The 13,538-nt window shown below is 37.6% G+C and overlaps 1 protein-coding gene across 1 annotated transcript in view; it reads right to left on the bottom strand.

The window, feature by feature from the left end:
• The window catches only part of NSF (N-ethylmaleimide sensitive factor, vesicle fusing ATPase), a 147,125-nt gene that overhangs the window by 47,659 nt on the left and 85,928 nt on the right, over nucleotides 1-13,538 (bottom strand). Inside the window, exons 10-12 of the mRNA XM_045814603.2 lie at nucleotides 9,694-9,859; nucleotides 8,257-8,331; nucleotides 7,666-7,853 (exon numbers count right to left, since the gene is read on the bottom strand). Coding sequence (XP_045670559.1) covers nucleotides 7,666-7,853; nucleotides 8,257-8,331; nucleotides 9,694-9,859 — 429 coding nt within the window. The remainder of the gene's footprint in view (nucleotides 1-7,665; nucleotides 7,854-8,256; nucleotides 8,332-9,693; nucleotides 9,860-13,538) is intronic.

The following is a 13,538-nucleotide window of genomic DNA, read 5'->3' as shown; positions in this document are numbered from 1 at the left end:
CAGAGGGTCTCTAAGAACAGTGGTTCTCATCCTTGACTGCATACCAGCATAACCTCTAGAGCCTTTAAAGATATACAGAAGCCCAGCCCCACTCCCTTCAGGATTTTGATCTGACAGGTCCAACAAGGGTCCATACACTTATATTTTCATAAAGTGCCACAGGTGATTCTGATGCTCAAGTAGGTTTGTGAACCATGATTCTAGAAGACCAAGGTCCTACAACTTTGATTTGTAGCCATACTTTGTGGTTGAGAATCTATGTGCCAGCTCCAAATATTCTGCTTACTGCACCTGGAGCTAACACTTAGAACAGACATCTGGAGAAGCATCAAGGCCTTTATCAGCACTTGGAGCTGCCTGGACCTGATGAGTGATTAGATACCAACACATTTTTTTAATGCGACTGGGCTCACTCCCAATAGCACAAGGCAAGTGAACCTAATTTCTAAATGGCACTACTTTTTTTTTAAAGACGGTATCTTCCAAAAAAATCTGACTGTAACACAAAAGTATGTTAAGCAATATCAACCTTCCATTGATTATTATAAAATATGACTCATTTTCCTTTAGAAACAGATTGTTGAGACAAATGAAATGACAGACATTTTGTAAAAAGTCAGCCTTATGGGATAAAAGGAACTATGTCAGGAAACTCGCTCAAGATGGCAAACAGAACATATTTATTTATCTCCCTTCCTGCCCCAAATTCCATGAAATGACAAAGTGAAAGAGAAAGGTTAAAAAGCATGGACGATATACACAGAAATTTAACACTGACCCAAGAGGAGTCTCAGAAGGAGAGAAGAGAAAGGATGATAGAGAAAAAACAATAAGATGGAAGAAAAAATGTTTTCCACTGCTGAAAAAAGGAGTGTCTTTGCAGCTTAAAAGGTTCAATGAGTGCCAATGAGGATGAGTGAAAAAACCCCACATCTGTCTAGACACACTGTTGTAAATTATCAGAACACTAAAGGTAAAGAGGAAGTCCTTGAACGTTTTTGGGAGACAAAAACAAGTTACCTGCACAGAAACCAGAATAAAACTGGTGTATCTCTCACCAGCAACACTAGAAACTAGAAGACAATGTAACTAGAAGACAATTTAACTAAAGGCGGTCTTCAAAAATACATCCAGCTATCTCCCCTGGAAAATGATTCTCACATGCACTCGGGGAGGAATAGGCAAACACTTCCACAACAGTATTACTTACTGTTCCAGGCACCAGAGACATATCAGAATATAAAACTGACAGGGTTCCTGTTCTCATGGATCTTACATTTTAAATTATGCTATAATATTCTAGCATATTGTGCATTTGTCCAAAATAATGAAGACAATATATACGGACATGGAAAGCTATCCAAGATACACTGTCAAGTAAAAAATATAAACTGCAGTATAATTTCACTGATTTTTTTCTTAAAAAGCACATATATATGAATGTAAATGTAAGGAAAACACACTATAAAGATATAACTTAAATGTTGGCACCTCTGGAGAGGGAAAGAGAAGGGGTATTAGAAACAGCCTTTCTCACTTTTCCCTCCATCACTTGGCATCCTTGAATCATCTACAAAGAGAATGTATTCATACATGACTTCTATATTTTTAAAAAGAAAGTAACAAATAATATTTAAGTAGATATAATAATAGATTCTACTTAAATACAGAGAACAATGAGCATTTAAATTATTAATAGGGTCTTCATCAACACATACTAGGCATTTGATAAATATTAACCACATCTGGGGGACCTGGGTGGCTCAGTCGGTTGAGCATCCGACTCTTGGTTTTGGCATGGGTCATGATCTTGGGATCATGGGATTGAGTCCCACATCAGGCTCCATGCGTGGCATGGGTTCTGCTTGAGAGATTCTCTCTCTCTCCCCAACTCATGCTCTCTCAAACAAATAAATAAAACCTTAAAAAAAAATATTACCCACATTTATTTGACATTTCTAAGTTAAAGAAAGGAAATGGTATTACAAGAAACAAGCACTTCCATGAAAAAATTACAGTGCTCAGTTCATAATATATAAATCTCTACAGTGCTTTATAATTTTGTTTCGTTTTTAAGATTTTATTTATTTGAGAGCGAAAGACAGCAAGCACGAGCCAGACGGCGTGTGGTAGAGGGACAGAGGGAAAGAGAGAAGCAGGCTCAACGCTGAGCAGGGAGCCCAATGTAGGACTCGATCCCAGGACCCTTGGATCATGACCTGAGCCAAAGGCAGACACTTAACCAACTGAGCCACCCAGGCACCCCAGTGCTCTATAGCTTATAAAGTATGTTCATATACATTACTCATTTCATCATACCCATTATCTCATTTTATCCTTATACAAGCCTGGAAGTTTTCTTAAATTAAAGGTAGGATAATTTAACTAAGGGTAGATATAAGATTTCCTTCCTAGGTAATCTTATATAAACGTTTTAACTCTGATTAAAACTTTTTGACACATCTTAAAGGATTCTACAAGGTGTTAACTTTCAGGTCAAAGTGAAGAAGGAGCTCTGACAGAATCATGTTAAAGCCCCAATGAAGCCTCCAGCCTCATTCCCAATGTCCCCTCTGTATATAGCCCTGAGCTTCTACTACGATGTTTTGTGTTTTGATTTCCTCTGCTGGTGAAAGTGAACTCAAATGATAGATACATATAGCAATGTGAGGGGAAAATCTTAACTTCTGACATTTGACAAAAAAAATAGGATAGATTTCAGCACTGAAGCTGTGTGAAACTTGTCTTTTCACTATTAAGAAGGGACTTACCAATGAGTTAAAAGTGAATTAAAATGGCTGGGGGAGAGTTATTGTAAGGCAAGTTGTTAGGCATGCCAGGAATTGTAGAACTTACCTAACTGTAAATAATCAATATTCTAATTATAAATTATTCCTGCCTATTCATTAAGTTTTCTAAGGCCTTCTCCTAACTTTTACTATTTTATCAAAATTGGTAAAATCTAATTTTAAAATATTCTACAATTCTGAATTTTTACTCATTCAGAAAACCTTTTCTCATTTGTCTGAATTACTGTGATTTTTTCCTGCATTTTATTTATAACAGCTAATCAATAGAGAAGAGGCTACATCTTTCAGCTTATACCTGCAGAAACTAATAAACTTGTATTTCAACACTAGCAAATATCGAGTGGTCACCCTTAAATTTCATAACCTTTTAAATCTGACCTTTCAAAGTTCTTATCATTCCTCTTAAATTACGGGTAGAATGACCTTAATCAATCAAAATTCTACAGAAAGCAAGAAATGATTTTATTGAAATTCTGCAAGCGTAAATCAGAGCTCGGATTCCGGGGCAGAATGTCTGTGTGCTGTGTGGATGAGCACGTCCTCAATGTACTTCCTTACAACCCATTAGAGCAGAAGAAACTTGGGTTATGACTCTTTTCTACCTGAAGCAGAAATTCCTTTCAAGAAAAAAACAACCAAACGTCACATGAATTTCAGTTGACCACAAACATGGGTTCAAGTACAAATGACATGAACATCAGGTGTTTGTGACTGGATTTTCTCCCTGTTTCAGAAAACTTGAAAAAAACAAACCAAACACAGTCTAACCGGGAAGACTTGTTTAGTTGAATCTATCTGACTTGTTATTTAAGCCTAAATCTTTTGAAAAGGATGCAAAATAAAACCAATTATGACTTTTTATAATACAAAGACAGGACTTTAGAACCAAGAGCTGAATGCTGTGGATGTGTTAAAGTTGTATATCAACTCCAGATCATAAGCTTCAGATTAAATACTCACTCACCAATCACTACTAGTAAAGCTACGAACATCTGCAACAATGGAAATATGACGACTGTATGCCTTTTGTTCAGCTGAGGAGTCTCGTTGGGAAAACAGTGTTTCAAGACCTTTGACAACACAGATTTTTAAAAACACAGAAAAGAAAATAAATGTTCACATAATTTCTTCTTGGGGGTGAGGGTTGGTGTCCTATAAATCCTTCTCTTCCCTGAAGTGCCTAAACAGTCCCTTGTATTAGATATTCCATAGATACTGAAAGAAAATAAAAGCTCTTTGGTATAAAAGATATTGATCACAAGTCAATATGCATTACCTTAAGTTTAAAAGTAACCACCTGGGAAAAGTGAGGGCAAGAATACCAACTATTTGTACTACTTCTTACTTGCAAATCTGAAGGGTAACATATTCTGTACAGTGGTAGCAAACATTTACAATGGAAAAAATTATAACTTATTTAATTATATTTATATTATATTTATTATATTATTTATTATAATTAATTATAATAGTCAACAAATTCAGAAACTCAGGCATTGGAAAGGATATATATGGTGTGCTCTCAAATTAGCCAGTAATAATAAAAATGGAAACAATTAGCATTTATATACCTTATAAGGCACTTCCATATATAGTATTTGATTTGATTTTCAAAAAAACCTGATGAGGTAAGTAGTTATTTCCCCTTGACAGAAATAAAAAAGTCAGGGATGCCTGGGTGGCTCAGTTGGTTAAGCGTCTGCCTTCGGCTCTGGTCATGATCCCAGGGTCCTGGGACTGAGCCCTGTGTCGGACTCCCTGCTCGAGGGGAGCCTGCTTCTCCCCGACCCCCCAGCTCATGCTCTCTCTCCATCTCTCTCTCTCTCAAATAAATTTTTTAAATCTTAAGGAAAAAAAAAGAAATAAAAAAGTGAAAAAAGTGTAATGCACAGCCACACCTTCGGACTACAAAATCTGTGATCTTTCCACCATTGCTCATTGCTTTGTGTGTAGATAAACTCAATATATACTTAAAGAAAGTACGTTTCTTAGTGAGAGAATGGCTTAGAATGACATTTTGGGATAGGACTATTGTGGTAAAAATGACAAGTGACTAGGAGAAAAATCCAGTGGCCATTGCACATGAAAACTCTGGTAATACACCAGTCACTGTGGATTATACAAAGATGCACTGATGTGGTCCGAGATGTGGATTATACCAAAATGATGAAAGGTCTGGGAACAATTCTCACATCATTTACACAATTTTTCTTGAAGTTGCCATCACTTCTAAGGCATTTCTTATGGCAAGGAGAAAGGATGAATGAATGGATGGATGGATGGATGGATGGATGGATCCAGTCTATAAAGGACCCAATACTGTATTCCCACACTATCCTGACCTTTGGCATTTCTGAGCTAGAACAAAGTCACTTCTACTACGTAGGGAAGAGCTTGATTCAGAATACATACATGGGTATGGGTAGAGCTTGATTCAGAATAAATACATAAGCTTACTAATTTTAGAAACACTTACCAAACACCTGCTGTGTTCTCAGTATTTAGACCTATTTGGGGCACGGTGGGATATTCAGACACGAATAAGATAGGGACTTAAAGTCTAGAACAGGGGTTGACAAACTTTTTCTGTAAAGAATGAGGTAGTAACTATTTTAGGCTTTGTGGGCCAAGCAGTCCTTGTTCCAAATACTCAACTCTACCACTGTAGCATGAAAACAGCCACTGCCAACACACACATAAATGGGTATGTTCCCCAAAAACTTTATTTATAAAAATTGGTGGTGAACTGGATACGGCCCATGGGCCACAGTTTGCTGATCCTTGGGTTAGAACCAGTGACAGGATGTTGCCAACTCCACTCCCCTCAATACTCCACTCGACACAGCTGCCAGAGTGAGCTTATGTTTTAACACTATGTCGCTGCTATTCTTAAAACGCTTCAATGGCTTAGCACTACTCCAGGAAAAAAGTCCATACTTCTTAGCACAATATAAAAGGCTCTTTGTGCTCCACTCCCTGCTTTAGTCTCCTGACTTATTCCCCACAATGTCTCTCTCTACCTCCCCTCCCCTACCTTTTATGCTGAAGCGATACTGAATTACCCTAACATGCCATGCTATTTTGTGTCTCTGTTCCTTTGCCTTCTACCTAAAATGTCCTACCCCACCAAGAGATGCATTCACCCAGAAATGTCTCAGTGAAGCATCCTCTCACCCCACGAGTTGGCCACATCTGACACCTTCTCACTTCCTTACGTCTCCTGTCCTTTCTGTTACTGAATGTGGAGATTAAAACTACGGGCTGCTCAGGGTAGGTGGTTTCTTTCAGGTGTAGCACTAGCTGCCAGCACAGCGTCTGGCATAGAGCAGGTGCTGAACACGTCTACTGGGAACCGAAGTGAACCCAAAGTACCACAGGTGATACATCACTATTTCAAGAAGGAAGACAAGACATCCTTCTTGAAGGAGACAATCAGAAAAGGTTTGAAGAAAGTGGTGGCATATGAACTAGGTATTAAAGAGATAAGTAAACATAGAGGGTAAAGACTTCCGCAAAAGCAGAGAAGTAACAAAATAAATTAACGTCTGATGACCAATGAGTATTTCAGTTTGGCTAAAGTATGGAGAATAACTGGGAACACATTTGGACAGGCCAGTTTAGGGTCAGATCTAGAGGACCGTAAGGATCAGGCTAAGAAGTCTGTACTTTGTTCCGAAAGTTTCTGTAGGGTAGAATAGTGTGAAACAGGAAGACTAATCAAACAGAAAGTGGGTAGAAACTGAAGGACACTGCCAAGATATAAGTGACAAAAGTTGGCAAATGACTTGATGTAGGACACAGGAGAGTGGCAGGAATTAATGATATTCCTGAAGTTTTAAGCCTGGGAAATTGGTATAAACAGGAAAATAGGAACAGTAAGGAAAGCAGTAAAAAAGAAAAAAAAAAAAAGACAGTGAATTTGGTTTTGGATATTAAATTTGAGACCTGATAAACCATTGAGGTAGAGGTATTTTGTGTAAATTTGAAAGTGGGAGAAAGAAACTTTCAAGAGACAAGACATAAATCTGGGAGTCATCCATCTACCTCTGAAGAGAAGGGATGGTAAAGGTTCAAAAGCACTTTATCAACATAAAAGTATCCTGGTATGTCTTCCTACCGTAGTATCAATAACATTAGTGTACTCATTTACAAACATATCTATCCACCTGACTCTAAATTCCTCGAGGGGAGAGGTCACAGTTTATCATCTTTGTGTCTCCAGTTTAATACTCAGAAAACAGCAGGTATTCAGTGTGTGTGCTGAACGACGCAGCCCCCATAATTCAAGCATCATAGAAAACCCAACTTCTATGACATGTTACAACTCAACACAGTACAAAGATTAAAAATTAAATTCTTCAAGGGCGCCTGGGTGGCTCAGTCGGTTAAGTGACTGCCTCAGCTCAGGTCATGATCCTGGAGTCCCAGGATCGAGTCCTGCATCAGGCTCCCTGCTTGGTGGGGAGTCTGCTTCTCCCTCTGACCTCCCCCCCTCATGCGCTCTCTCTCTCTCTCAAATAAATAAATAAAATCTTTAAAAAAAAATTCCTTTGGAAACTTCCATTAAAAAAAAAAATTAAATTCCTCCAACTCTTCAACTTCACACGTTTCTATCAGACAGCGGCAAACCGAGGCAGGTGTGTCAGCAGTGACCGTGGGGCAGACGCCAGCATCATCCACTTCCTGCCACCCTGACACTTTGGCAGCTGACAATTCCTATTCCTTTTACCAGGTCTCTTCTCTGTCAAAAGTCAGCACTACCATAGCCCTTGCATGTTTGAAAGGAAAGAGACAGAACACGGACACAGCATTTACAGAGCTGCAGACCCCGAACGTGTTAGGTGATCTTCCTGACCTTGATGTGTCGGTTCATAGCAGTGGACTGTGCCGCCCGCACCAGGCCCTCCAGTTCGGCACCGCTGAAATTCTTGGTCTCCACAGCCAGTTCTTTAATGTCTACGTCGGCAGAGAGTAACTGATGCCCTCTCATCCTTGCTGTGTGGATATGAAGGATCTGTAGTCGACCTTTCTCATCTGGTAAGCCTGGTAAAATTGAAAATAAAATAGAAATTACAATCATCCTAATGCTGTTCTTTTTTTTTAAAGATTTTATTTATTTATTTGACAGAGAGAGAGACAGGCAGTGAGAGAGGGAACACAAGCAGAGGGAATGGGAGAGGAAGAAGCAGGCTCCCAGCAGAGGAGCCTGATGTGGGGCTCGATCCCAGAATGCCGGGATCACGTCCTGAGCCAAAGGCAGACGCTTAACAACTGAGCCACCCAGGTGCCCCATCCTAATGCTTTTCTTATAGGTACTTAGGTAGGTAAACATGAGCTCCTCATGATACATAACTTTTCTAACCGATGTTAAGTTATAGGACTCTGCTCTTACTCATGAACTCTACACACACACACCCCTCCCCCAACCAGTGACAGACCTGCTTACCTATCTCCATTTTAACTTCCAGTCTTCCGGGTCGAAGGAGAGCCTCATCTATCAGATCTGGTCTGTTGGTCATTCCTAAACACAGATTTCAAAACAAAACAACAAAAGTTCAAAAATAAGATAAAATGTCCCTTCAAGGGCACATGCACCCCAATGTTCATAGCAGCAATGTCCACAACAGCCAAACTGTGGAAGGAGCCGAGATGCCCTTCAACAGATGAATGGATAAAGAATATGTGGTCCATATATACAATGGAAATATTACCCAGCCGTCAGAAAGGATGAATACCCCCCATCTGCATCGACATGGATGGAACTGGAAGGGATTACGCTAAGTGAAATAAGTCAAGCAGAAAAAGACAATTATCATATGGTTTCACTTACATGTGGAACATAAGGAATAGCATTGAGGACATGAGGAGAAGGAAGGGAAAAATGAAGGGGGGGGAATCAGAGGGGGAGATGAACCATGAGAGACTATGGACTACAGGAAACAAACAGGGTTTCAGAGGGTAGGGGGTGGGGGATGGGTTAGACCAGTGATGGGTATTAAGGAGGGCACGTATTGCAATGAGCACTGGGTGTTCTACACAAACAATGAGTCATGGAACACTACATCAAAAACTAATGATGTACTGTATGGTGACTAACACAACATAATAAATAAATAAATAAATAAATAGTCCCTTTACTACATGTACAAATAGTAATTTCTCAAACAAGCTAAGATATATTATAAAGGTCAAACAGAAAACCAATTATTCTCAAATAAAAATATCATTTGTTCTTGATCTGTTCTAATGGAAACCCCTGAAGACTCTGCTTTAGTATTTCGCCATACTGCCAATGGAATATAAATGTAATGAAATCTTCAAATATTTAAAAAGAGAAGATAAAGTTCAGAGAGGCTAAGCAGCTGTCAAAGTGAGAGAGGGACAATGTGAATGTGATCTGCCCAACCCCAAAATCCCTCTCCTTTTTTGTAGGCCAATGGTTTTCAATGTTCATAAATAACAGAAGTTTTGTTTTGTTTTTTTAAAGTCATCTTAAGAGAACCTCAGTACATGTAACAGTTAAAGAAGTTATAATTGGGATACATGATCTGAAGCTCACTCACAGACCCTGAGGCACCTCTGAGGGCCCCTGGAGGCCTATAGGACGCAATTTGAAAACCACTGCATTACACTGTGCTGCCTTTTTCATCTTTGAGCTATGAGCATACACCCATGAGTCACTAAAACCCATCTTTTATTTGTCTTATTAAGGCCAGACATTAAAATAGGTACTTAAGATTCTTCAATATCACTTGATACTAATTTGGAAACATGGGCAACACAGTATTAACTACAACCTACACAGATCTTAATTCAGAACCTATGTGTCTAATGTTTTGAAATCATAGAACTTCTGTTGGTTTTTTTTTTTAAGTAAACATACCGATGACTAAGATGTTGTTCAGTTGCTCTACCCCATCAATTTTGGACAGCAACTGGTTGACAACAGTGTCATGAACTCCGGTACTACCAGCCATGCTCCCTCTCTGCTTGCAGATGGCATCAATTTCATCAAAGATGATTATGTGCAAACCGCTGTTGGCACCAAGCTAGCAAGGCAAGAAATTAGAGTCAAGGTCATAATTTGAATATATTACTAAACAAACTAGTCAACGAAAGCAAAACAAAGCCATCATGGATTGATTTTGCTCCATTTTGACTAATAAGTACAGCAGGTGTACTCATGGCTCCTACCCTCTCAAACGTATTGGAACTGCATTCTCAGAACTCTGCAAACTGAAAAGGCATTCCAGAACCTCATACTTAACAGCCATAAAACAAAAATACACATTATACATTAATGAATGTGAAGAGTCCATCAAATAATAATCTGTTCATTGACATGCATTTCTTATCTCACTACTGGAAAGAAGAGCTCAGAATTATCAGATGCCTGTCTTAAGTCAGTGAATGGCAACTCCCTCCCATTTTCCCTGAGTTTTGGTGAGAGAACTGTCCGAGTTGCAGCAGGTTTAATGTTTGTTTGTCATATTATATAACTAAACAGCAACTCTACCCGGAGGTCGACTGGGAAGTGGGCAGATGACGGAAGGAGGTGAACATGATTCACATTTGGTTATATCACATGAAAACAAAGTACTTCCTAACTGTAAAGTGAGAACAGAGACATAGTTAATAGAAAGAATAGTCAAGGGGGTGCTATTTCTTCTGCATAGTGATTTGAGTTTACTTAATAAAGAGTCATCATTACAAGAAAATAGTTTATGTATTGTAAACTTTTAACAGATGCAAATACTTTCAAATGCTAATAATTCATTAGGTTAACATGGACCTTCTAACAATTATATTCAAGTACTTAAGTCTCTTATTATAGGAACCTAAGAAGGAAGTGCACTCTATAAATTTTCTTTTCTTTTTCTAAACAACAACAACAAAAAACACCAGGGATTAACAAAATAGGTGAAAATGAACATAACTAACAAATGGATAATATAAATGATAGGCATAATGAGATTCAGGATTAAATATGGTTGGTGTTCATTAACCTCTGGTAAGGATAGAATCTTTTTTTTTAAGAGTTGGGGTTTTTTTACTTTGTTATAAAAGCATTAGATGTTAACTGAGCAAAAGTTGAAAAGCAAATGGAAATAAGTTAAAAATAAGCTATGTTATATCATACCTATGATATATACTATATAATACCTAAAGATAAATGCTGTTAACATTCTGTGGATTTATTTCTATATTTTAAATTTATTTTAATTAAAAAATTGGTAACTCACTGCATCTTGTATTCTCTTGAACATTATTCTTTGAAAACTATTTAAAATTGTTATTTTTGTTTCTATTTGCAAAAAACATGATCGTTATAAAGAAAATGTGGAAAAATACTTAAAAATGTAAAGAAATCACAATCATCCAAAATTCAACTAGCTACGAATAACTCATAGTATTAATTAGGTCCTGTGTAGGTAGTTTGTATCCCTTTTTTCAGTACGGATATTATCTTCAGCCCTTCACATGGCTATAAATACAACTACATAATTTTTAATGGCTCCATAATATTTCATTGTATGACTGGTTGCACAGAGAACTCCCCTAACTTCACATTAATTCCTTCCTGTCAGACATTTAATAATTTCTAAGTTTTGAGTATTATGTATGTTGTTACAACAAACATTTTTTTAAGATTTTTATTTTTAAGTAATCACTATACCCAACATGGGACTTGAACTCACGACCCAGAGATCGAGTCACATGCTCTGACTGAGCCAGCGAGGCGCTCCATAATAAACATTTTGTACTTAACTCCTTGACAACAGATACGATTACTTCCTGAATGCAAATTGTTACTTTAAAAGGTGTATTGAGTGTTTTAAGGCCCTTAAAATAGGTTGTCAAATACTTTTCCAGAAATATTTTATCACTTCATAATCCCACCAAGGTATATAAAGTGCTTATCTTGGTACATCCTCACAAGTAATGAATATGAGAAAAATCTAAAAAGTAATTCCCAACTTGATAACCGAACAATGGTGTTTTTCAACTGTTTTTAACTGGCATTTGTCTGATTACTGAAGAGGCTGGCACTTCTTAAAATCATGTTTTTACCATTTGTAATTTTTCTTTTATTAATTATTTGTACATATTCTTTGCACATTTTTCTGTTGGGACTTAATAGTGTTTCTTATTGATTTCTAGAAAAATTTTTTATATATTGAGGGCATTATTCATTTGTTATAAATATTTTATCCCAGTTTGCCACTTATCTTTTGATTTTATTTATGGCATATTTTTTAATACAGAAGGACTTCTACTTTTTTTTTTTTTACTATGTAAGTAGCCAGAAGTACCCATTTTTCATTTTATGATTTTTAAAATTACTTTCACCCTTAAAATCCTCCCCCATTACAGACCCTGATGGTCACCTATATTTTCCTCTTTTAAAATTTACTTTATATGTAATTTTTCAATCTATCTAGAGTTTCATTTTTGTAAATGGTACATGTGAAGTAAGAATGCAAGTAATTCTTATTCAAACAATCAACTAACTGATCCAATACTATAGACGAAATAATCTTTTTTTCATTGATTGAGATGTCATTTCTATTGGGCTTTATGTTTTTATATTATTACCAGCCTATTCTACTGTAGCAGTAGGCTGGGCAAGCTTGCTTCCTCCACACATTATTCTTTGTCATAACAATTTTGACTATTCTATGGGGTATCTGGGTGGCTCAGTCGGTTAAGTGTCTGCCTTCAGCTCAGGGCATGATCTCTGGGTCCTGGGTTCGAGCCCTGCCATCAGGCTTCTTGCCCAAAGGGGAGTCTGCTTCTTTCTCTCTCCCTCTGCCCCTTCCCATCGTTTGTTCTCTGTCTCAAATTAATAAATAAAATCTTTTTTAAAAAATGTAGAATCTCAGTTTTTCAGTCACAAAATTCCCAAGAATTAATACCCTACCATACAGAAGTGTTCAGCAAAGCTGAAGGTATAGTTCCAACTCCTTATTCTCAGTCTTTTCTATAGTTGGAAAGATGATAGCTTTTGGTGTTGAAATTTTTTTTAAGCAACCAAGCTATCATTTATCATCAGACACCTGTTCAATAAATACGACTATATTGAGAAAATTAATTTTTTTTCCAGATTTGATTTTAGTTTTTAAAACATTGGTGGAAGGAGAACAATCTCTAAATAGTGTTCAGGGAAAAAAACAACCTAGTTAAATTTTGGAAACCTTGATGAACACATGACTATCCTCTTGCAGAGAATTGCATTAAAGAGTGAACAATAATCCAGATATGAATAATAGAATGTAAGTATTAAAAGATACTTTATCTGTTTTCTAAAATTTATAAAATTGAGTTTTCTGGTATGCAGTTTTGTGGGTTTTTTTTTTTAAAGATTTTATTTATTTGACAAAGATAGAGACAGCCAGCGAGAGAGGGAACACAAGCAGGGGGAGTGGGAGAGGAAGAAGCAGGCTCACAGCGGAGGAGCCTGATATGGGGCTCGATCCCATAACGCCAGGATCACGCCCTGAGCCGAAGGCAGACACTTAACCGCTGTGCCACCCAGGTGCCCCCAGTTTTGTGAGTTTTAACATGTGTATTGGTTTTTTTTTTTTTAAGATTTTATTTATTTATTTATTTGTTTATTTGAGAGAGAGAGAGTGAGCGTGCACACACGAGTGGGGGGGGGGGTGGCAGCAGACTCCCCACCCACCAGGGAGTCCCATGAGGGGCTCCATCCCAGGACCCTGAGATCAT

Source organism: Ursus americanus, chromosome 23, assembly GCF_024610735.1.
Source record: "Ursus americanus isolate L20-20 chromosome 23, mUrsAme1.1.p, whole genome shotgun sequence".
In the NCBI taxonomy this organism is placed as follows: Eukaryota; Metazoa; Chordata; class Mammalia; order Carnivora; family Ursidae; genus Ursus; species Ursus americanus.
This window is presented reverse-complemented; position numbering and strand designations above follow the sequence as displayed.